Here is a 24,535-nt window from a genome sequence, read left to right on the forward strand (position 1 = left end):
GACCCTGATGTTGATTGACGTTTTGATATGGGGAAAATGCGTCAAACGGATTGCAGTAGTTCCTGTGCAATTCTACTACAAACATTGGCTTATGGCTGATGATCTGTGAACTGTGTCTTATTAAAACTGTTTGCATCTGCCTATCTGTGTCTCTGTGGAGTGGAGATGCATATGCATGTATATGTGTTCATATAAATATTGGGGTGGAGGTATGTGCACATACATGTGCACATGCATGTGGAAGCCAGAGGTTGACCCTGGATGTGTTCTTCATTGTTATTTACTTCATTATTTTTAGACAGGGTCTCCCATTGAGCTTGCAGTTTGCCGGTGTGACTAGACCAGCTGACCAGTGAGCCCAGGCATCCTTCTATCCAGCTGCTTGTTGTCACATAAGAATTTTGTTTCAACTCAGGTCTTCATGTCTGTCCATCAAACACTTTGCCAACTGAGCCATCTCTCTAGCTCTACTCTGTAGATTTCCTTAGTGAAAAATCTGAGTGTCAATATAAACAAAATTCACAATCACTTGTGAGTGCATGTACGACATAAAAAAATGCATTCTTTGATTCAAAGAGACTAATAATATTGAACGGATAAATACAAATATATGTATGTGATATATGGGGCATTAATAAATCACTTAAATTAAAATGTAAGAAAGTCTCAGTGCAAGTTGGCAGATATTTCTGTAACCTACTGATAATAAAAATCTTATAATAACCATTCTATAAAAAGAAAGGGACGAGGGAAGGAAGAGAGGAGAGAACAGAGGAAGGTCAGGTTTCTTAATAGCGATGTGAGCTTGGTAGAGTTAGTGAAGGTGTGTGCCTATGTGTTAAATTATCTAGTTTATGAGAAATGTAGAAAAAGAGCTTTTCTGAGACAATGAAATCTCCCAGAGAGTTTTGGCCAAGGCCACACACTCTTGTGCTGTTTGCTCTTGCTTTGTGACTTTGTTGTAGGAAGTGTGTTGCTGTGGGGGTGAGCTTTGAGACCCTCCTCCTAGCTGACTGCAGGACAGTCCACTCCTGTTTGCCTTTGGAACAAGATGTAGAACTCTCAGCTCCAGTGCTATTCCTGCCTGGATGCTGCCATTCCCCTTGCCTTGATGATAATGGACTGAACCTGTAAGCCAGTCCCAATTAAATGTTGTCTTTAATAAGAGTTGCCTTGGTCATGGTGTTTCTTCACAGCAATAGAAACCCTAAGTACCTTTTTGATCCTGACCAAGCTGTTTAAACAGCCATGTGTCTGCCTTCTTGCCTGTAAACTGTAGGTTCAACCATCCCATTCCTTGGGATTGGCTTATACTACATACCTAGTAGCTTTGGGATCTCTCAGCAGGAGGACCAGGATCTAGTTAACTATTCAATCAAGAGTTCAAATCCAGAGACAATGGAAAGCAAAGCCTGGGCAATCATATGTAACACTACAGGTACTAACCAAAGGAAGCCTAGTTCTTACCTTGCTATCCTGCTAGACTGAGATGGTCTTGAATACACAGCCTAAGAATACCACAGCTCTTGTTAAAGGCATAAAGACCTCTAGGAAGGAACTTGGCTCCACATCTCTTGTCCCCAAGCATGGCTCAAATTCTGTACTAATTGAACACCTAGAGGGTCCATTTCTATTCAAGGTTGTGCTGTCGCTGGCCAGATGAAGACTTCCTGTTCAGAGTTTAGTGTCTGGCCTGATCAGAATTCCTGAATGTGGTCATGCTTGTCTATTCGTAGTTTTCTATGACCTTAAGAGACAAGGTCTTGGACTTTACAGCTACATACAATAACACAAAGCCTTTGAATCAATAGAGGAGACCGAATTAGGTCTTAATACCCGTAGAAAGGCTAGCTATCCATCTCTTTTTCCTACTATGCTTTCTATTGCTATGATAAGTGTCATGACCAAAAGAAACATGGAGAAGAGTGGACTTATTTGACTTATACTTCAACATCATTGTCTGCCATTGAGGAAAACCAGAGCAGGAACGCAAGCAGGAACTTGGAGGCAAGAGCTGAAACAGAGCTCATGGAGGAGTGCTACTTACTGGCTTACTCCCATAGCTCGCTCAACTTGCTTTCTTAGACACCCCCAGAACCATCTGGCCAGTGGTAGCACTGGCCACAGTGAGCTGGGCCAAATATTAATCATTAATCAAGAAAATGTCCCCAGAGACTTCCTTACAGGTCAATCTGATGGAGGCAATTTCTCAATTGACATTTTTTTTTCTTCCCATATCACGCTAACTTGTATCAAGTTGACAACAAGCTAACCAACACATCTTTGTCACTTGTCACTTGTCATTCCTACTGAATGCATGCCTTGAAGCTGAACCGTTTATCAATACAATTCAGAGCTCATCTGGAACCCTAAAGTACAACCCTGCTTGCTAAAGGAGGATGAGGTGGGTTAAAGATCAAGACCTTCTGGTAGAACATTAGACAAATCTAAGTCATCCAACCTCTAGCTCTAGGGACATGGTTACAGAGCTGAGCTGTGGTTGCATATCTGGCTGAAAGCAGCAATTTCTTTTGCTGTGTCTATAAAAACAGTATCTGGGAGGTTGCTTAGATTTATGTCTCTAATGGCCACTTGCTTTCTGTCTCTATAAGGCACTGAAATTGTTGGAGAATTACTTACTTTGTAATAAAGACCTAGTAGGTTACTTTTGTGTGGTTCTGTTATGTTCTGTTAGAGATTTCTTGATAGCCTGCTTTCTGCTTCTTATATTTAGGAAGTTAAGATATTATAAGCCACAAACTTGAAACTACATCTGAAGTTCATTACCTAAAGAAATGTGTCTCTCTGAATTCTTAAAAAACAAATAAACAAACAACAATGAAAACCCCTTCCTGTCAGAATCCCAGCTAACCCTGGGATTTCTATTTTATTGGCCCCGGCATCCTTGCCTGGCATTTCTGCATCTAAGTAGTCAGTAAATGGAAATGGATGGGTGACATGAATTTACCAAGGCATGCAAATTACCTTTATAGGCCCTGGAACATCTGAGGGGCTAAATAAGATGTGCAATTTCGTTCATCCTGCCTGAGACTCAAGAGTACCTACAGACATCGTTTGGGACTGAGTGTGGTATTTTGCTTACTTAGGCAGATATACTCTGGAGTTAGCTGGCTCCAGTCTGTGTCCTCACCACCTGACAGTCCTCCATTCTTGGTCTCAGTCTCCTCTTCTGTGATCTCACCTACCTCATATACTTGCTATCAATCTAATGGAAACAAAATGGCTGCCATGTACCCAACTCTGCACAGTGCTAACTGTAACTTCCGTCGATGGCAGTGGTTCTCAATATTTTTAATGCAGCAACTTTTTAATACATCTCTTCCTGCTGCGGTGACCCCCAACTATAAAATCATTTTTGTTGCTACATCATAACTGTAATTTTGTTACTATTATGAATCACAATGTCAATAGCCAGGTTTCCCGGTGGTCTTTGGGAGGCCATGATCCATAGGATAAGAACCACTGACCTAGAGTTTTCTTAGTCTCAGAACCCAACACCCAACTCTAGATCGACATGTAAAAATAATTAATAGGTGAATGCACAGAGAAACCAATATCTAAATCAATCAAACAACTGTAAGAAATATCTTCCAAAAGGTTAAGAATTTGGGATCCGAGATCATCTAAGAAAATGTTTTGTTTTGGGTTTTGACAGCTATTACATCTTTTACCTTGAAATATACTTATACATATATACACATTCACTGTTAAAGAAGGAAAAATGGACCCAAGGTAAGCAGAGAAAGGGGAAACCTCTGCCTGTTTTCTTGTGTCGTGAGGAAAACTATCCACCTTAAATCACAATTTGCTGGTTGGGACTCTGCATCTAAACCTTGACAACAGTTCATGAAGCCCTTGCTCATTGTCAGATATGACTGTTTATGGACAAAGCCTTGTTACCCTAATGACACCAGCATCTAATTGCCAGAGGATGGTTTCTGTCATCAGACATCAACACAAGGACATCCAGACTATCCTGCCCCAATCTGCCCTCCCGGTAACTGACATGATACAGTGATTTTACGATCTGGTGACATGAACTCATGCTTGATTTTAAAAGACTATTGTTTAATTTCTTTCCCAACTATAAGGCCTTCCAAACCCTCCACTTTTTATCTTTTTTGTTGGCTTTCTTGCAAGTAAATACATTCTGATACACGATGATCAATCCATCTATGTAGTTTTGTCTTTAACATCATATATCATGAAACAAAATCTTTTTTACTTATAGACAATGTCTGCTTCCTTTGGCTTATGTCTTATTTAGGAAGGAAAATGAGGAACTTTGTGTAAACACCCAGCATACACATAAAATCCTGGCATGGCTGCCTGTCCCCGGAACCCCAATGTTAGAGATGTGGAATAGAGACAGGTAGATTAAAGAGCTCACCAACTAGGTAATGAAACAAAGATCAGTAGAGGAAGACACTTGGTGCCATTTTCTAGTCTCTGTTCATGTGCATGCAATGTACACACACACACACACACACACACACACACACACACACACACACACTCAGTACTAATCATGCCTAACTGTATTGACTCTTCATCCTATTTGAAAACTACTATAGTAAATTTCCCAGAAAGATATGGTAGATACACTATCTTAAAAGATAGGTGGACTATCGGGCAAGGATTTGACTAGGAAAGGGGGAAGCAGATGATGGGGACAGCCTCCAGAGCCATGGGCTCTACATTCATAGAGCCAGCCAATTACAGACAGAAAATAGTTTTTGTTGTGTTTGATGACCATGCAGAGATTCTGTCTTGTTACTCTCTACTTAACACAGAATAGCAACTTTGCACATGTTTTCATTGTGTCGGATGATACAACTAAAGCAGAAATGACTGAAAGTGCACACAGGGATGTATGTGGGTCATGTGCAAATACGTCATCTCAGGGAAGAGACCAGAGCATCTGTGGGTTTGGGTATCTTTGGAAAATGCTGGACTCAATCACCTGTTCAATAACAGAAATTAGCTTGCTGTTAAAAGGTGACACGCAGCTTCAAGTACACCTGGGAAGTGATACGCTGTTAATCTCTCTTTTTGCCTGAATAGGAAAAACTATATAATTGGCCCAGTGCTCTCAGGCTTCTAGCCTGCAGAAGAGGGAGGGTAGAAAACAGCAACAACAACAACAGAAGAAGAAAAGAGTGGGCCTAGGAGGATTCCGATTTGACAGGGGTCACGTGAGTCAAGGAGACACAGAAGCTACCAGGGGCACCGCTGGAGGGGACAAAGCTTGTGTACTGAAGAGTGAGAAAGGAGACCACTGCAGGAGACAAAGAGCCAAAGAAAACACCAGACAAGAAAAACCCCTTAGGCTAGCATTCTATGGGAAAGCACCTGAGGCTCTTAGAGAAAGAAACCACCAGAGGCATCCTAGGCTGGAAGGTGTCCCATTAAGAGGTTACATTGACCAATGTTCCACCTTTCAACGCCGACTCACTTTCAAGACTCCCCTAGAATCTGAATCTTAGTCATTAAGGGTCCCCACTGCTGCTTCAGTAAAAGCATTCTGAGCCTCATCTCTGGGTGGAATATTTAACTCTTATCGGTGTGCTGCGTACCATAGGTTCCGTATCCTTCGGAGGTTTGTCCAGGGGAGGAATATACCACTGAAAGCAGAGCTCTTTGTTTAAAGCTTGAACCGCCATTTCCGATGAGATGTCTGTATAAGACGTGCTGCCAGCGAGCTTTCCAGATAGATCAGACTGCAGGGAACTGTCCTGGTGAATCTAGGGAACAGTAACAAAGAGAAACCGTGTCAGTGTGGTTGCTGATAATGAGCTCATTCAATATTTAAAGCAAATTAACTGGCTGCATTAAAAAAAATTCTGGGAGTTGTCTCAGCTTATTTTATGAGGGTAAACCTTAAAGCTGCCCCTAGATTGCCATAGAATAAATTCTCATATAATAAACGATCTTTTTAAACTCCGTGGACTCAACAGATGTCTTTTACTTTAGTAAAACTTCCAGGCCAGAAATACCCTGAAACTTATTGCTAAGGGATACTTATCACAAGGTCTCTGCTTCATACACTGGCGAGGAAATAAGCGCTTCAAGCTCTAGGGGCACAATTGGCTAGCACATGCTACTTGAATAGTGTGTGTTCGTAATTCTTATGGACTCTATTTAGTGGTGGCACCATCTGCAAAATAAGCGTCTTACTTTTTCCTGAAAGGTTTAAGTCTGATTCTCTCCTCACTTCCTTCTTTAAATGTACATGGCTGATTTGTAAGTTTAAGTCTTCAATGGGATCTAGGCCTAGCTTCTCTCTGGGAACTCGGTCACTGGGCCAGGGACACAAATGTAAGAACACATCCACTGTTTCAAGAGTTGCTGAGGTGGCCAATGGAATGGAAGATACTGATGATGGTCAACAAAACAACAGGCCAGCCAGGAAGAGAGCAAATACGACAGCAATACCTCGATTCTGAAAACAACTGTGAGTGGATGGTAAATGATTTTCTAAGTTAACCTCTCCTTGCTTCCAAGATCACAGTACAGTAGTTGGGAAACAGGTTCCCTGCTGCAGTCTCCCTCCTGATACACAAGGCTTCCCAGGGGCTGATGAGTGAGAGAAGACATCACCACCTGAAAGAAGAACTGGATGCCTCTGCCCCTCCCAGGATGCCTGCGCTTACTCGGACTTGGACTGTGAGTGCAAGAGCCTTGAAACTAAAAGCAGAAATGGGAAGGGCAGATCTTTCAAGCTGTCATGAGAGAAAAAGAGAAAGAAGTTTTGACTAAAAGGTTGTTCTGAATAGGAAACTTTCTGAAATGACCTAGAAACTACCAAAAACTTTTAAAAATAAAACAGTACTGGTGCAAAAACAAACAAACAAACAAATGAACTCTGTATTATGAAGGAGGATTCCACATTCAGCGGTTCATGAAAGAGACTGGGTAAAAAAATTGCTTCAATTCTCTTTCTTTTCTTTTTTTGTTTTCTTTCTTTTTCTTTCCTTCCTTCCTTCTTTCTTTTTCTTTCCTTTCCCTTTCTTCTCTTTCTTCCTTCCTCCCTCCCTCCCTTTCCTTTTCTTCCTTCCTTCCTTCCTCCCCCCTCTCTCTTTCTTTCTTTCTTTCTCTTCCTTCCTTCCTTCCTTCCTTTCTCTCTTTCTTTCTTCTTTCTTTCTTTCTTTCTTTCTTTCTTTCTTTCTTTCTTTCTTTCTTTCTTTCTCTTTCTTTCTTTCTTTCTTTCTTTCTTTCTTTCTTTCTTTCTTTCTTTCTTTCTTTCTTTCTTTCTTTCTTTCTTTCTTTCTTTCTTTCTTTCTGAGAAAGAGTTTCTCTTTGTAACCCTGGCTGCCCTGGAACTCTATCTGTAGATCAAGCTGGCCCCAAAACTCACAGAGATCCACCTGTCTCTGCCTCCCAAGTGCTGGGATTAAAGGCGTGCTGCCACCACCTGGCCAAAATTAAATTTCTCATATGAGGAGCTTTCCTAGGTTTTGACAATCACTAATTACTCTTATAATAGTTATTGTAACGATTGGTATTGTTGATATTTTTCTGACAATTGGCATTACTTCCCAGGTTCTGGCACATAATTTATATTCACAACTGGGTCAGTGTAGGAACATGAAAACCAGTTGCCTTTCACTTCAACACAATGGTGATCATTAGAACAACATTTATTATTATTATTATTATTATTATTATTATTATTATTATTATTATTATTATTACAGTGAAGACACTGTAGCTGTCTTCAGATACACCAGAAGAGGGCATCGGATCTCTTTACAGATGGTTGTGAGCCACCATGTGGTTGCTGGGAATTGAACTCATGACCTCTAGAAGAGCAGTCGGGTGCTCTTAACCGCTGAGCCATCTCTCCAGCCCCTAGAACAACATTTAATAAGAATAACAGACACCAATATCAGACTGGGTGGTGGTTCAGTTATCAGGGCTTGCCTCTCAAGCATGAGGACCTATGTCTAATCCTCAGGGTCTATGTGAAAAGGCTGAACACAGTCAAATGTGCTGAGAGGGGGAGACAGTTGGATCCCTGGAAGTAAGTACCAGGCCTGTGAGAAATCCTGTCTCTAAAATCAAGGTGGGCAGCTCCTAGAGAACCACATCTTCCATTTTCCTCTAGCCTCCACATGCAGTGCACTTATGAGCATACCCCCTCAATACATGTACCTGCACATAAACACTTAGTCACTGTGAAAACATGCATTTTCCATTATCTTCAAAACATTACCTAGTTGCAAACTCTGCACCAAATACTTTATATGTTTTCTGAATTCTTTAAAAGGAATGAGATAACAGACCTACCATCCTATCAAAACCAGATCATTCCAACTGATCTAATACTTGGGTTTGCACAGGCTGCAGAGGCATTCCATCCATAAGCACGCCTAACTCAGCACTGTGCACGATTTTAATGATCCTCTATTTAGGAATCTCTCATGGGATTTGCTTGGTGTCCTTGTTTTCCATTGCCAAGCTCCAACAGACTTAACATAACACGACACAGAGCAATGATTGTTAGGGAATGACGCCTACTTGGTGGGGGTGGGGGTAGGGAACACAAGGTAAAGTATCAAAGTATGGAAACAGTTGGATTGAAGTAGCCTCCCGAGTGATTAAAAGCTCAAAAATGTTATTATAAAAATCAGCCAAGCTTGGAGATTATATCAAATAAAATAAAATCCCTGAAGGCATCACGCTCCTTGGTTACCTACCCTGGTGAGGCGAACACATGATTAGGTACCTTGCACCTGTCAGGCAAGCAACAGTGATCTCAGAGCTGATTATCATGGGATAGTGTTACACTAATTATAGAAAAACAAGAGTATAGCAGGTGAAACAAAATCCGCTATAAACCACAGGCAGGAGAAATAGCAGATGGATGTGGATCACATTTAAAGTTCTACTTGTGGAAGTCCAACCTCAGAATTAGGTCTTGAGAGTCCTGGGTGGCCCTTCAGACCAGAACAATTGGGCCAGCTTTTGAAACAGATTCCAGGCATTCACATTAGTTTCTAAGGTCTTATTCGCTGTCCCCAAGAGTAGAGCTATGAAGACGCTGTTCTCAGCCTTCAAGTTCAGCCCCTTGCCATCTACTTCCAGAGCCAAGGTAACCAGTTAGGATGGCTAAAGCCTACAACACTGTGACTTAGCAGACCACACTATGACTTAGCAGACAGAGAGAGGAAGACTCTTGTGAGTTCGAGCTGAGCCTGAGCTACTGAGTAAGTTCCAGGTCAGACTGGCCTAAAACAGGGCACTGATCAACATAAACAAAGAAACAACAATCAGAAAAAAAAATGAAAAAAACTAGACAAAAAAACAAAATCTAAGGTGTCTGGGACATGTGCAGTAAACCACAGAAAACTTCTGTTCCAAAGGAGTTGAGTCAGAATCTGTAGAGCTTTGTCCCACGCTCTGCACAGTTGTGGGAGATCTTGCTGGTCTACCTGTCCCTCTCATTCCTCTTTTGGGAGAAAGTTACTAGATGGATGAAATTGGAGGAAATATTTGGGACATACACATTTCAGCTTCCCTTGAGAGTAAACTATTTGTTGGTAGGACATTCTTCGCTTTCTCATGTGAGATTTTAAGGAACCTCATGAAGAGGCCTGGTGCGTTCCAATCCTAAGTGAAGGACAAGAAAAGTCACAAGATATACAGCCCCTCCCCAACACATAGGAAGCCACGCTCTGCAGTATCAAGGTCAGGATTCATAGAAGTGGGCTATGTTCCTCTTAATCTTTACTCTTGGACTTCATGGTGAGTGAGAGCTCACTCCAGGAAGTGAGTGGTAAGTATTAGGAAGGTCAACGTTCTCCAGTTTCTGGGAAGATGGGAAAATCCTTTAAAACGCTTCCTTCGTGATTCCAACATTTGGCACGAGCTGTTTCTGTGTGGAGGCGGGGTTTCATTGTGCAGCCTAAGAGGTTTCACCAGATAGCTCAGGAGGATGGGAGACTCATGATCCTCCTGGCTCAGCCTCTGAATGCTGGCACTACGGACATGAGCCAACAAACTTGGCTCTTTAACAGAGTTCTTATAAGTTCCTTAATGAGTCTTTCCGTGTTTTATTATTTAAGTGGTTTATGTTAACATATAACATGTAATTGATTCTGTAATATAATAGTATCTCGCCGGATAGTCCAGGCTGGCTTACAGTTTACATTCCTTTTGTCTCAGCCTCCTGAATTTTGGGATTACAAGAATGTGCCACCACATATCACTTCTAAGGTGGCAATTTATTTTTTCTTTACATTGTTATTAAATTGGGTATTTCTTATTTACATTTCAAATGTTATTCCCTTTATCTTTTAAACAAACAAAAAGAAAAATGAAATAGAACAAAACAACAAAAAAAAACCCCAACCAACTAACAATTTAGAATAAAATGGAAGGAATGTGTCCCAATTAGTTCTTAAAGTTTTTAACATTATCTCCCGGCACAGAGGTATTCCACCTGGCACAGAGCTATGCCATCCTGAAAGGATAAGGCGTGGGAAAGTCCCTATTCTGGGATAAGCCCTGGTTTCTGATCACTTCCCTGGCAACATCAGCCACAGAAGCGTAGACACAGCTAGTGTTCTGGAGCCTATCCTTGTAAACGTCAGTGAGCAAAAAGGTGAGGTTCAAAGGGAGAGTCAATTCAGAATTAGTGACGATCTTTTTTTCTAATTTTGACAGAATTTGTGCAAGTGAAATGATTTATTCATTTCATAAACATGTACCAAAAGCTCATGGAGTCCACGTTCCCTTGAGTTCCCTAGAATCTCAGTTCTTTCTCTATAAAGCACAAATGTGTTGGCCTCCTCCACAAGATGTCCCTTCTTTTGGTCCCCTTACATTGGCTGATGATGTCTCTGAGCTCTCAGGATCACAGGCTTCCCACAGCCCCTTTGCTTTCTGCAAGGCGGATCCTCCTAAAGGGTCATGGCGCTGGTTTAGTGAGTCCTGATTTTCTTACGTAGTGTCTTTTACAGACAGATCGTCCTCCCCACCCTTTTGGTCACTCCATCCATTACTTGACTGTGTCTCTTCCATAATTCCTTCCCCTCTCTCTCCTTTGCCTGTCACCACTATACAATACCAACAGCATAGCTAAGACATACATGTTGTTTCACTTTTCAATTACTTTTTCTTGTTAGAACATGATTTTATTTTTTTAATTTTAAAAACTGCCTATGAAGTATCGGGCTTCTTTATGGTATTTTCACATACACATCATTCTGGTTAACTTCTCTCAACTTTATCCCTCCGTTGCCCTGCTCCCCTTTCTCTGTGACACCCTTGCACCCCCAGGATTTCCCTTTCTACTTCGTGTTCTAGTTCCCCGCTCCTCTTAAAGCCTCTTCTTGTTCCACTGTGCTTCAGGCTCCTCTCTAGTCCACTGGACTTAACCCATGGCTGCATCCATGTAGATACCCATATTTACCATTAGAGGCCAGGAATCCTATGTAAGAGAGAAAACAGCATTTGTCTTTCTGAGCCTCAATTATCGTGCTTAACACAGCATTTTTCCAGCACCAACTATTTTCCTAATAATCTATATTTGCATTCTTCTTTACAGCTAAATAAAACTCTAGTGTGTATACAGCTTATCCATTCATCAGTTGACACGCATGTGGGCAGTCTCTACTTCATCCCTACCATGAAAAGAGAAGCAATGAATCGGGATGTCTTGCTGTGATCGGATGTAGAGTCCTTGGGATATATACATGGGACTAACATAGCTGGATCACACGGAAGTTCTATTTTAGTTTCTTAAGAAGCTTCCATATGATTTTCACAGTAGTTTGGCTCTATTTACACTTCCACTGAGAGTAGACAAGAGGTTCCTCTTTCCCTGTATGGCTCAACTAGCATTTGTGGCCATTTGTTTTCTTAAAGGAAGCTAAACTGTTTGCAGCGAGATGGAATCCCAAAGTACTTTTAATTTGCACTCCCCTGGTGGCTAAGGATTTTGAGCACCTCAAAAATGTATTTATTGGCCAATCACATATCTTCTTTTGGTTTTAGTACTTCGCTTTTGCTATTCTCTATGTATTCTAGATATTTTCCTCTGCTCTGGAGAATAGCTAAGGAAAGATTTTTCTCACAGTGGGCAAGCTGTCTGACAGCTTTTGACAGTTTCCTTTTTCTTGTGTGGAAGTTCTATGTGTTTGTGCACATATGCACACATGTGTGCACATGTGGATGTGGATGTGTGTGTGTGTGTGTGTGTGTGCACTTGCTTGTGTGTGTGCTCCATACCATTTTGTTTAGACTGGCTGGCCAGCAAGCTTTTGGCATGTGCTTATTTTAATCCTCTCGCCCCAGTGAAGTGCTACAACGCATACCTTTTTACACAGGTTCTTGGGATGTGAACTCAGGTCTTCATGCTTGCACTGAGCTATTTCCCCAGCCCCTAAAAATCTCTGAATTTCATGTGATCCCATCCATCAGTTCTTGCCACTCTTTCGTGTGCTACTGGGGTCATAATGAGAAGTGTCTTGCTTATACTTAAACCAGCAGGTATTTCCCCCACGTTTCCTTTAGCAATTTCAAAGTAAAACCATAAGTAACATATTTTAATTTTCACACCTTCCTTGTCATGTCCCTTAGAAAGGACTTCTAAAGCAATCTAACTTCTTTTCTCTCAAACCTAAGACTTGTTTCTCTATTACCAGATCAAGGCTACATCCAGGGGCTCTGCCCCTCGACACCTTCTTCTGTCTGTCTCAGTGTTACTTTGGAATAGTGTAGGAATTCAGCAAATGTTTATTGATTATTGAATTTCAAGCCTGTACTTTTAGTTTGAAATGACTTGTTCGGTCTAATCAAACTTCTTCGTTTCAATAGCTTGTTTAAATATTCCTATTACCCAAGACCATGGTGGTTTAAAAAAAAAATTCTTAAAACTTCATTTATGTTCATTTCTATGTCTTGTCAGTGGGAATCTCTCATTTTCATATTACATATTTTATTAAAATCCATTGACTTTCATAGAACTTTCCCAAATAAAAAGTTCTCCAACTCTTAATTCAACTAAAGTTTTTACTTCTTTAACCTATTCCCATTAACATTTGTGAAAAGTACAAGAAATCCTTTACATGTTCAAAATAATAAAAAGAACTTGGGTGAATTTAGAAAGACTCACACTAGATTATGGGAAAGTGATGATCCTGGAATTTGCATCAGATCTTAGCAAAATGGCTTCCTGGAAGATATTGATTCCACAGGAAGATAGATAACTCTGAGACATTTCAAAGGTCGGTGGAAATGACAAGAAAGACTTGAAATGGGAATCATCCTGAGACTCAAGGTGACTTGGTTTGCCTCCCTATGTGGCTCTAGAGAAATCAGCCTGCTAGGAACACTGAGTAAACTAGAGATCTCTGAGCCACTTGGGGGTTGGCGTGCTCCTTTCTGCAATAGGAGGGTGATCTAAGACAATTCACAGTGATCAGTGTTTTAGAAACTTACCTTGTCTGATGATTCAAAGAGAACTTTCTCTAGCGAAATCGTGTTTTCTAAACCTTGAAGAAGTTCCTTTGGAAACCCGTCAATGCAGGAAGAAGCGTAGAGCTCTAAGAAGTTTTTCAGGAAAATGTGCACTTCTTTTTGGCGCAAAATCAGCTCCGAGTTGTACAGGGATGTGATGAGTGTGTCATCAGGCAAAGAAATCCCTGAGTCCGGAGTTGCAGATGCTTGGGAAACAGAAAGTTCATTATTTAGGCTCATGTGAGTGATGGAATAGTCTGTCTTGGTAATCATTCACTGCCTACTATGATACTCCAACCAGCTAGTGTCCTGCTACTACCTTGCTCTGTGGAATTTATATACTAATAGGTTACTGATTGCCACAGGTCCCAAGGGAAATCTCAGAAGCACATAATGATATTGTTTCTGGTTGTCTGGTACTAACAACTGTACCATCTATTCTTTCTATCTGTCTTATTTTGTGTTCCCACAAAATAGTGGAGATCTGGGTATATGGCATACTTCTGACAAGGGATCTCAAAGACCTTTGTGGATGGTTAGGAAAATTATGGCCAGGAGAAAGACAGAGTTAGGAGGGAGCATAATGAATAGGACAGGTCTAGGTCCACGGTCAACAAAGGACCAGTCCTGCTAAGATCTTCTGAAAAACAACAACTGTAATCATAATGTCATTGTGCACTGTATAAAGATTTTCCTTATGTTATTCAAATACTGATTTCTGTGCCCCTTTATCTGGTTGCAGTCCTTATTTTGAGAATCTCCTGTCTCAATGGTATATAAACATTGTTCCCCAATTATTCCCTGACTGCTCAATAAAGAAGCTGACCAGGCAGTGTCTCGGCAGAGGGGAGAATAGGGCTGGACCTTCTCCCAGCCAGAGGAAGGGGAGGGAAAGAGAGAAAGAGATTTACTACAAAGAGAGGGTCCAGGAGACGCCATGAGAAAACACTTGGAGCAGAGAGAGACAGATCAGTACTGATTGCAAGTATGTCCGGGATTTTGGCTGGGAGGTAACCAGATTAGCAGAGTATTCAAATAGCTTAGTACTGCTCAGTTGTTGTACCTTAAAGATGTTAAATAAATCTAATAGTTCTGTCTCAAATTATTCGAAAGCTTCAGGAAAATGGCAACACATACATTTCCACTAACATTACAAAACAAAACAAATGAACAAAGAACCAAAACCATGGAGGACAGCCTCAATTAAGCCAGAAACTGGAAAGCTCTTCTACTGTCCCTTACTTTATTAGCTAAGGTCACTGCTGGATGCTGGGAGTAGCATCCCAAGGTTACAGGCTGAACAAAACCCTAGGAAAGCCCAGAGCACAAGAGCAGAGAGATGGATACTTCTGTGGAGAAGTGCCAGTCACTGCATTCAGAGGCAAGCTATGGTGCCAGGACGTCCTCAGGGCTGGCTTTTCAGGCTCAAGGCCATAAGGTTCCTCTCTGAATGAGTTTCCACCACTACACAATAAGCTTGCAACCCTGAAACCTTCACCGGTTGTTGCTTATCCCCTCGCTGTACTCAGCCATTCTGTGACTCAGCTTGGTTGCCCTGATGGCCTCTCAATCACTGGATACTGGTGTGGACCAAACAGTCTTTCTTGACTACCTTCATGGGCATCACTAGATGGCTGACTTCAAGTGTACCAATGAGGCATAAAAAAATACTAATATTTTAAAGTCATGATGGAAAGGGCTGATGTACCAGTCTTTCAAGACATTCTGTTTATGGTGTGCTGGCTAGCTTTTATGTCAGCTTGTCACAAATTAAGAGTCATTTGGGTATAGGTACCCTCAATTGAGAAAAAAAAAAAAGGCCCTTCTCAACTGGACACAATCTGTGTGGCATTTTCTTAATTGATAACAGATAAGTAGGGAGGGCAAGTTCCTTGTGGGTGATACCCTCTTGAGGAGGTGGTCCTCCTATGTGCTTTAAAGAAGCTCCAAACCGTAAGGGCGAGCCAGTAAGCAGCCATCTTCCATGGCTCCTGCCTCAGCTCCTGCATCCAGGGTCCTGCCCTGGCTTCCCTCAGCAATGAAGTGTGACCCTAGAGTTGTGAGCTGCAAGAAACCCTCTCTTTCAGTTGCTTTTGGTCTTGGTGTTTAATCGCAGCCATAGAAACTCAAAAAATTATAGATTAATGTTTAAAATTATAATTAATTATCCTAGCCAAAGTCACACATTCCATCTCTTTCACACAACTGCCAGATAACTGAACACGCCCGAAAGCCAAATCCCAGATAACTGAACACGCCCGAAAGCCAAATCCCATCTTACTCACGTGGTAAAGCTACTACTTGGTTGTCCCTCGTTTTTTACATGTTGTGTTCTATGGACCACTTTGGCAATCTTGGGAATCCACCAGACATCTTTCTGTCATGATGTTTTTAAATATATGACAAAAGATGTATGGAATTTCTACAGACACCAATAACTCGGCAATATTATTCCAGTCCAAGGTTCCTGTTCTCCAGATCCAAGTCCCTGAAACTCCCAACTTTTGATAATCCTTCGCTCAGTTGTCAAAATTATTCTATACATTAAAACATATATAACTTATATGTATATATAATTCTGTAAGTTATATATACCTTATAAATAACATATAAAACTCTATAAGTTATAAATATAACTTTAGATAACATATATATAACTCAGTAAGTTATATAACTTATATATGACACACACCTATAGATAACACACACACACACACACACACACACACACAGTCTGTAAGTTAGAAACATGATCCAAGTAGGAAAAAGAAAAAGAATCCATTCCTTTTTCACCCGTGGAGACACACCTAGCAGCTTGCTCATGTTGTTGATCCTTTGGAGGTGGATATAGTAGCGAATGAGAAGGATCCACGTAATGTCCACTTTGGAGAGATTCCTCTTTCTACCATCTATACAGTCATACACATCCTCATTTTGGCACGCGAATGAAACGGAAGTCTGGAAAACAACCTGGTAGTTTTCTGAAAGCAAAACCAACAGTAGTAATATAATACAGTGCTGTCCTTTTTCCTGAAATAAATCTATGCACAGAGTCTGAGGGGAAGAAACGCAACTTATAAAGGAAAGACTGTTACATGAGCAAATGTTCAATTTAAGAAAAAAAAGGGGGGGTTATCACAAAGGTACCAAGCAAAGTGTTAAAAGAAAAAGATTGTGGGAAGATATTTGGCACACATGTTGTTGCTGCTTTTTTAAAATAAAGATTTATTTTTATTTGAAGTGTGCATGTACCATGTATGCATGGATACCAGGTTTGTATGAGTACCATGATTGTATGGATACCATGAACATGCCTGATACAAGGCCAAGAGAGAAGTCAGCGCCCGCTGGACTGGAGCATTGAATGGTCGTGAGTCACCATGTGGGTGGTGTAGCCCAGGCTCACTGCAAGAGCACCAAGTGCCCCTGACGGCCAAGGCATCTCTCCAGCTCCCCAACTGTTTATTTGTCTGTCTGTCTGTTTATGGTTCTGGGAATTGAACGTAGGTCCTTGTGCCTGCTAAGCAAGTGCTCTGCCAGGGAGCTAGAACCACAGCACTGCTTCTCTTTATGAAACTTTGTACAGAACAATTTTTAAAAAGTCAAATAGCCCAATTTCAGCCAGCAGTTCATAGGAGAGGTATGCAAAGAATGTCAACAACCAACTGGAAGGCCTAAATGGTGAAAATTTTTATCACCACTAAAAATGAGGGCAATACAGATTCAAGATGAAATATTATCCTCCATCCCTTGGGAACTGACACACAGTAGTATCTCACTGTAATGATTAATATTATTTTTCTGCATACTATAATGCCACATAGAGCATCCAGGACAGTTTTGAATTGAAGTTATGATAAGCATTTCACTTCTGTGTCTAAAGGCAAGAGTTTAGCATTCAAACACACAACATAAGTGCTAAGAGGGTTTTTCCCACTTCTATTTTATGTTCAATTAAATGTGTATGCATGCATGTGCATGCGTGTGTGTGTGTGTGTGTGTGTGTGTGTGTGTGTGTGCGTGTGTGTGTGTGTGTGTGTGTGTGTGTGTGTGTGTGTGTGTGTGTGTGTGTATACGTGGGTGCAGATGCCTAAGGATGCCAGAACAGTGTCAAATAGCCTGGAGCTAGAGTTACAGGTGACTGTGAACGGCCCAGTGTGGCCTTGGGATGAAGCTCAGGTCTCCTACAGGAGCAGTGCACGTGCTCAACTGCTGGGCCCTGTCTCCAACCCCTTAGAACCTTTTTAAAGGAAAGAAATTTCCTTTACCTCAGTTTTGGAGTCATGGATGACTGTTTAATTTCATTGAATTTTTTGTGCCTGTTTGAGATGCTGATTATTTTCATCTACTGATGTGGTGATTGGCTTTAATAGATTTTGTAAGTTTGAGGTGCATTTGCATTCCTGGAAGTGATCCAATTTGACATCATGTATCTTTCAACGGGCTGCTTGTTTTCACTACTCATACATGTCTGTGATCAAAAATAACACTTCCTCTCCCCAGAAGCAAGTATTCTCAACCATTTGTACTTTACTTCTTTTAGGGGTTAGTTCCAGCTCTGAAGATAATTTTCTTATAGTACTTTCCCTAAATTGTCAGTATTCAAGAATGGGTTGATAAGCTTTCTGTGACATTAACTCAGAGGCCACTCTCCCATCCTTTGAATTGTAATGGGTACACAGCCACATCGCCCTCCTATGTCTGGCCATCCTATGTCTGGCCCTCCTATGTCTGGCCCTCCTATGTCTGGCCCTCCTATGTCTGGCCTCCCTGTCTGGTCCTCCCATGTCTGGCCCTCCCACGCCTGGTCCTCCCATGTCTGGCCCTCCCATGTCTGGTCCTCCCACGCCTGGTCCTCCCACCCTGGCCCTCCCATGTCTGGCCCTCCCATGTCTGGCCCTCCCATGTCTGGTCCTCCCATGTCTGGCCCTCCCCACGCCCTCCCCACGCCTGGCCCTCCCATGTCTGGTCCTCCCAATGGTCCTCCCATGTCTGATGTCTGGCCCTCCCATGTCTGGCCCTCCCATGTCTGGTCTTCCCATGTCTGGTCCTCCCATGTCTGGTCCTCCCACCCCTCCCAATGTCAGTCTGGCCCTCCCATGTCTGGTCCTCCCATGTCTGGTCCCCGCCCTAAAATGTTCTAAAAGCCCTTATTAATTTGTGATATCATCTTACTCTGTAATAACAGCAGCTTTTTCTAAAATCTCTTGTCAGAATAAACATTTTTTTACACTCTTGTCTGTATACAAACCTTTGTTCATTTTATGTCTAAGATGAAAATCAATGAATATTGCTGAGTGCTTTGGTCCACCCATGACTCCTGCACCTGGAGGGTGGAGGCAGAAGTGTCAAGAATTCAAAGTCATCCTTGGTTATATAATGTCCCGTCTCAGAAGGAAAAGGAGGAAGAGTGCGAAGATGCAGAAGAAGGAAGGGGAGGAGGGAGAGGAAAAGAGGAGAACTTAAATTAGGATTAGGAATGCTCAATTCAATAAGAGCAAATTTCTTCCATGAAGACTTAATGCCCCAATCCCGCAGCCCATAAAGAATAAATCATTTAGTATGAAGATCAAATGGATTATTTTCATTTATAACAGCCACCAAATCATGCCATCATTTCACTGAACCATGAATCTTTTAATATTTTTTCCTTACTAAGAGAAGGAACATTTTTATTTCACCATTCCTTTTGGGAAGAGAGGGGTGAGACAGGGTTTCCCTGTGTAGTCCTGGCCCATCTTATAACTCACTCTGTAGACCAGGTTGCCTTCAAACTCAGAAATCCACCTGTCTGTGCCAGCCTGGTTGCTGGGAGTGGAGGCATGTGCCACCATCTCCACCATATACTTAGTGTTTTCTACCTTCCTAATTGTTCTATCTGCTGCCTTGTGTCCATTCGTGTTTCCTAGCCGTGTCCTTGCATTGCCAGCCTTCCATTCTACTTTCCACAGGAGCACTGCAGGCGGCCGCACAGTGAGCAACACTGAGAAGCCGGCCCCCCCTCCTGCCCTTCACTTGCAGTCTTGCATGGCAGTTCACACCGTCAAGAAACATCCTGAAAACAGTTTGCCAACTTGTAGGCCATTTGAGTCCTTAAAGGGCTCTGAAACTTGACTTAGGATTCAGTGACGTACAAGCTTATTTCCCCTTAGTGCCTCAGAGGCTCTGGTGCCCTCCCGTCTGCTGTCACTGGAATGGAGTTCCATTTGACGCTCATCAAATCCATACTCCTTCTAACCCGCCTGTGCTACCTCATTCTGGAAGGCACCTTTTTCAATCAACTCATTACCTGTGGTAATTTAAAGTTTCATTTGGGGCCCAGCTCTGTATTTTTTTGTTTTTTATTTGTGCTGCATGGCTCCTGGTAAAACTTTTCAACTTAAAGGCTCATTTCTCCCTTCAGCATTGAAAAATAGTTTTCTATTGATTTCTGTGATGGCTGCCTCTGATTCTCTCATCCTTCTCCACCTCAAATGTGTATTGGTTGATATTAAAATATTTCCACTGATTCACTTGCCTTCCATTTCTCCTCTTTCTTCTCTCCTCACTTTTCTTATCCCACTAAAACAGGCACTAGGTTGGTATGCAACATAGTTTTCTTGTTGTTGCTTTGTTTCATTTTTTTAAGACAGGATTTTGCTCTACAGTTCAAGTCAGTCTTGGACTCTCAATACTCTTGCCCCTGTGCTGGGAACATGAGTGTGTGTGACCCTCTACTGTTGTGAAGAAACATGGATACCTAAATAAGTGGCTAGAGTTTCATGTATAGCCATATAAACAAAGTCAATCTTGACTCTTCCCATCACACACAAGAGTCAAACGTAAAAGTAGACTCTGAGTGAAATGTGGATCTAAAGGTGAATGATAAAAGAGAGACAGGGACATGGGAAGGTGTCTTTATGATTTTTTTTGTATGTAAGAAAATATTTATGCAATTGACCATCAAGAGGACAAAGCACAACAGAAAACACTGTGTATTAAGACATACACCCATGTTCCCAGCACAGGGGCAGGAGGATTGAAAAGTCAAGACTGACCTGAACTCTCTAGAAAAACCTTGTTTTTTAAAAAGGGGCAGGCAGAAAGAAGGTAGGAGGTGGGGGGACCCTCTAGAACGTACCAGAGACCTAGGAGGTGAGAGACTCTCAGGACTTAGAGGGAAGCACCTTAGATGAAATGCCCTACAGTGGGGAGAGGGAACTTGTAGAGTCCACCTCCAGCAGAAAGACAGGGCATCAAGTGAGGGATGAGGTTGCCATCCCATAGTCAAAACTGTGACCCATAATTATTCCTGTCTGAAAGAACTGCAGGGACAAAAATGGAGAAGACCCTGAGGAAAAGGAAGTCCAGTGACAGGGCCAAATTGGGATCCAGCTCAGGGGGAGGCCCCAAGGCCTGACACTATTACTATTACTATTACTATTACTATTACTATTACTATTACTATTACGATTACGATTACTATTATTATTACTGAGGCTATGGAATGTTCACAAATAGGGACCTATCATGATTGCCCTCCAAAAGACCCAACAAGCAGCTGAAAGAGTCTGATGCAGATATTTACACCCAACCAATGGACAGAAGCTGCTGATCCCTGTGATTGAATTAGAGGAAAGCTGGAAGAAGCTGAGGAGGAGGGTGGACCAATAGTCTCAATTAACCTGGATCCCAAAGATCTCTCAGTCACAGGACCACCAGCCAGGCAGCATACACCAACTGAGATGAGGCCTCCAACACATACAGCAGAGGACTGCCGAGCCTGGGTTCAGTCAGAGATGATGCCCTAACCCTCAAGAGACTGGAGGCCCCAGGGAGTGGGGAGATCTGATGGGGTGGGGGTTGTGGTGTTGGGGGATTGGTGGTTGGGGAGTAGGGAATGGGAACATCCTCATAGAGATGGGGGTGGGGGGAGAGATGGGATGTGGAACGGTCAGAGGGTGGACTGGGAGGGGAATCAAGTCTGAACTGTAAAAAAACATTTAAAGGATTTAAAAAATGATTTAAAAACTGCACAATAATAGAATTACAAGCTTTGAGTAATTGAAAATTAATTAAAATAAAATGTCAAAACTGGATGGGAAAAGATGATTATGTATGTGTAAAAAGCAAAATGTCCATCTGAAACATATAAAGAACATCTGCAGCTCTCCACAACAGAGAGAAAACCCCCAAGGAAAAATACGAATGAATGTAAGAGGGTCCCTCTAAAGGGTGTGCAATAGCCAATATACAATTCAGAGTACAGCATGATCGGCAAGATAACTTTCACTAAACTGCCTTGGAGAACTTGGAAAGATGCACATATGCCCTCAGAGACAGTGATTCAACTCCTTGGCACATAAATCTATCCCTCTATATATCCATATCCTTATCTATCTATCTATCTATCTATCTATCTATCTATCTATCTATCTATCTATCTATCATCCATCCATTTATCTCATATATATATCTCCAAAAGATCACACAGTATGTTCAGGGCAGGCTCTCTCACAATAGCCTTCAGTGTTTACATATGGGCAATAAACAGTGCTATTACATCCACAAAGGACCAAGTCTCTCAGAATAAAAGAATCTAGCTTCAATAATGCCCTCATTGCATTTAAACAGAATTCAAAAGCTGGCTAAACTCATATTAGAAATTAGAAGGCAGAACAACCAGAAAACAAGTAACAACCGTACCAGTTAAATTTGGAATAAATCAAGGAAGAGAGAGAATCTCAAAGTGCAAAACGGACAGTCATTCCCAGAGCAGATGCCATCAAATAGAAAGAACAGACCAGGAGGCAGAGCATGACGCTGAGCAGGAAATCCCAGAGAGACATTAATGATGGAGAGCAGGGGTGTGGGGCCAGTCAAGTAGTTTTGCCATTCACAGTATAAAAGAAAAAGGAATTAAAATATAGACATCGTGTGATAATCCAAAACTGTTACACCTTTTTCAACTTAAAAATGGAGAGCCAGTGGAGCAACATCTGGATCAGTGGTTCTCAACCTTCCTAGTGCTGAGGCCCTTTATTGAGTTCCTTATGTTATGGTGGCCCCTGACCATAACATTATGTTTGTAGAGTTGGCCAGAGACATGCACCCCAAACCTAGACACTCGTGCAGCTTTGTCTCAGTGACTTTATCCAATGCTCATCCATCCTGAGGTCCAAGGGTTAAAGATCTGCAAGTCCCGTCTGCAGTTATTGCTCCTGGATGAGAGTTCAGTCAACTCAACCATGACTTTGTAAAACGGTCAAATAAAGCAGCTTAAAACGTAACGGAAAGCACAGAGAATCCCTTCCTACCCCTCAGCAGAATTACACATTTAAATGACAAATGGCTTCTATATACCGATACGGTTCATCTGAGAGTTTGCTTGTGTTTGTCTAACGATACCAACACCAAAACCTCCAACAGTATTTTCCTTTATGCCAAAGTCAGCAGGGAAGCAAAGAGCGCTGAAGAACTCCGATTTCAACCTAACCACTGTGATGGAGAATGCCACCATTAGCAGTGAGGTGGCATCCAGGAAGTGGTGAGCTTCACCTTAACGGGAAGCTAGGAATCAGGGACACCATACTGCCAAGCTGCCCTTGGGTTCTTCATGTAAAACAAATAGATTAATTAAAATGCCATGTTGGTTTAAGTCCTTCTGGCTTGACAAAGCTGTAAAAGTCATTAAAGCTATTAACTCTACACGACTTTTTCATATTCTGGTTAACAACACGTGAAGAGCATGCAAGGCCTCTCTACTGTGTGCGGGAGGGGGAGGGGAGGAGGGCTCTTCTAGAGCTGTAGCTTGAATGTGCTTTACCCACCTCATGAAACACATTTGACTTGAAATAACAACTGACAGGCTATAAGGAGATTCCTGCCATAGGTCGGTGGGCAAACATCTGAATTTCAAGGGAACCAACCATCGGCAGGACTTGGTCCTCATTCAAGTCCTCAAACAGAAATCTTGACTTTTGGAAAGTTTATACCTACTGCTAAGAATTTTTCAGTACCTAGATTTCTTTCTTTCTTTTTCTTTTTCTTTTTTTTTTTCTTTTCCTTTCTTTCTTTTCTTTTCTTTTTTTCTTTTTTTTTTTTTTTTGAAAGGCATGGTGGTGGTGTTTTAAGTTTACAGTGTTTGCTGTTGTCCAAGGAAATAGATTGGCATTCAAATGTTCTTTTTTTTTTTTAAGACTTATTTACTTATTTTCATTTATATGAATACACTGCATCTGTCTTCAGACACACACTAGAAGAGTGCATGGGATCCCTTTACAGATGGTTGTGAGCTACCATGTGGTTGCTGGGGAACTGAACTCAGGACCTCTGGAAGAGCAGTTAGTGATCTTAACCACTGAACTGTCTCTCCAGCCTGCATTCAGATGTTCTTAACCCTCTGAAAACCAAAGTTTTCCAAATGCTTAAGCTGTCATGGGGACCCCACGCTAGTCTCAGCACCTTCTATCTGTTGAAAGAATTCAGAGACATACAGAATATAACATGAGAGATGGCTGGAGCTTTCTACAAAGTAAAGTTGATCGCTCTCAAAAGGGTGGGCAGGCCGTATCCCCATGCAAAGGAGAGAGGAGAGCAGTCAAGGGGGCCACTGCTGTGTTGGCTTCCATTCTTAGGTATGCTTTATAATATTTCTTAATGTCCCTAAACTGGATGGATTCCCTGGGGGCAGTTTTCCTGTTCAGGTGATTCACTGGCCTACCAATCAAATAACAGAGCCAAGAAATGACCCTTGTCATAGTACGGGCATCAGTGAGTTTCACTGATGAAACACCTAGTGTTTCACCCTAGCTTCCTGCTGTCTGTGGAGTAATTTACACTTTACTAAACCTTTCTAGTGGTGCCTGACTGTCTTCACCTTTTACTGGGCAAAGGCCTATTAACAAAGGCTGGGCTCAAACTAACACCAATCCCCTACAAACTACCACAGTAATGGCACAACATACTTGATAACTGGATCTCTAGGAATTAGATCCCATCTTCAATCTTTCTTTTGGAGACTTCAATCCTCTGAATATGGAACATGCCAATTAGACCCTAACTTTACCTG

At 41.7% G+C, this 24,535-nt stretch overlaps 1 protein-coding gene across 1 annotated transcript in view; it reads right to left on the bottom strand.

Moving 5' to 3' along the window:
- Cfap54 (cilia and flagella associated protein 54) overlaps positions 1–24,535 on the bottom strand; it is a 276,477-nt gene that overhangs the window by 39,890 nt on the left and 212,052 nt on the right. The window contains exons 62-64 of the mRNA XM_032911469.1: positions 16,293–16,466; positions 13,468–13,691; positions 5,598–5,765 (exon numbers count right to left, since the gene is read on the bottom strand). Of these exons, the coding sequence (XP_032767360.1) occupies positions 5,598–5,765; positions 13,468–13,691; positions 16,293–16,466 (566 nt within the window). The remainder of the gene's footprint in view (positions 1–5,597; positions 5,766–13,467; positions 13,692–16,292; positions 16,467–24,535) is intronic.

The sequence above is a fragment of the Rattus rattus genome, chromosome 1 (assembly GCF_011064425.1).
Source record: "Rattus rattus isolate New Zealand chromosome 1, Rrattus_CSIRO_v1, whole genome shotgun sequence".
In the NCBI taxonomy this organism is placed as follows: Eukaryota; Metazoa; Chordata; class Mammalia; order Rodentia; family Muridae; genus Rattus; species Rattus rattus.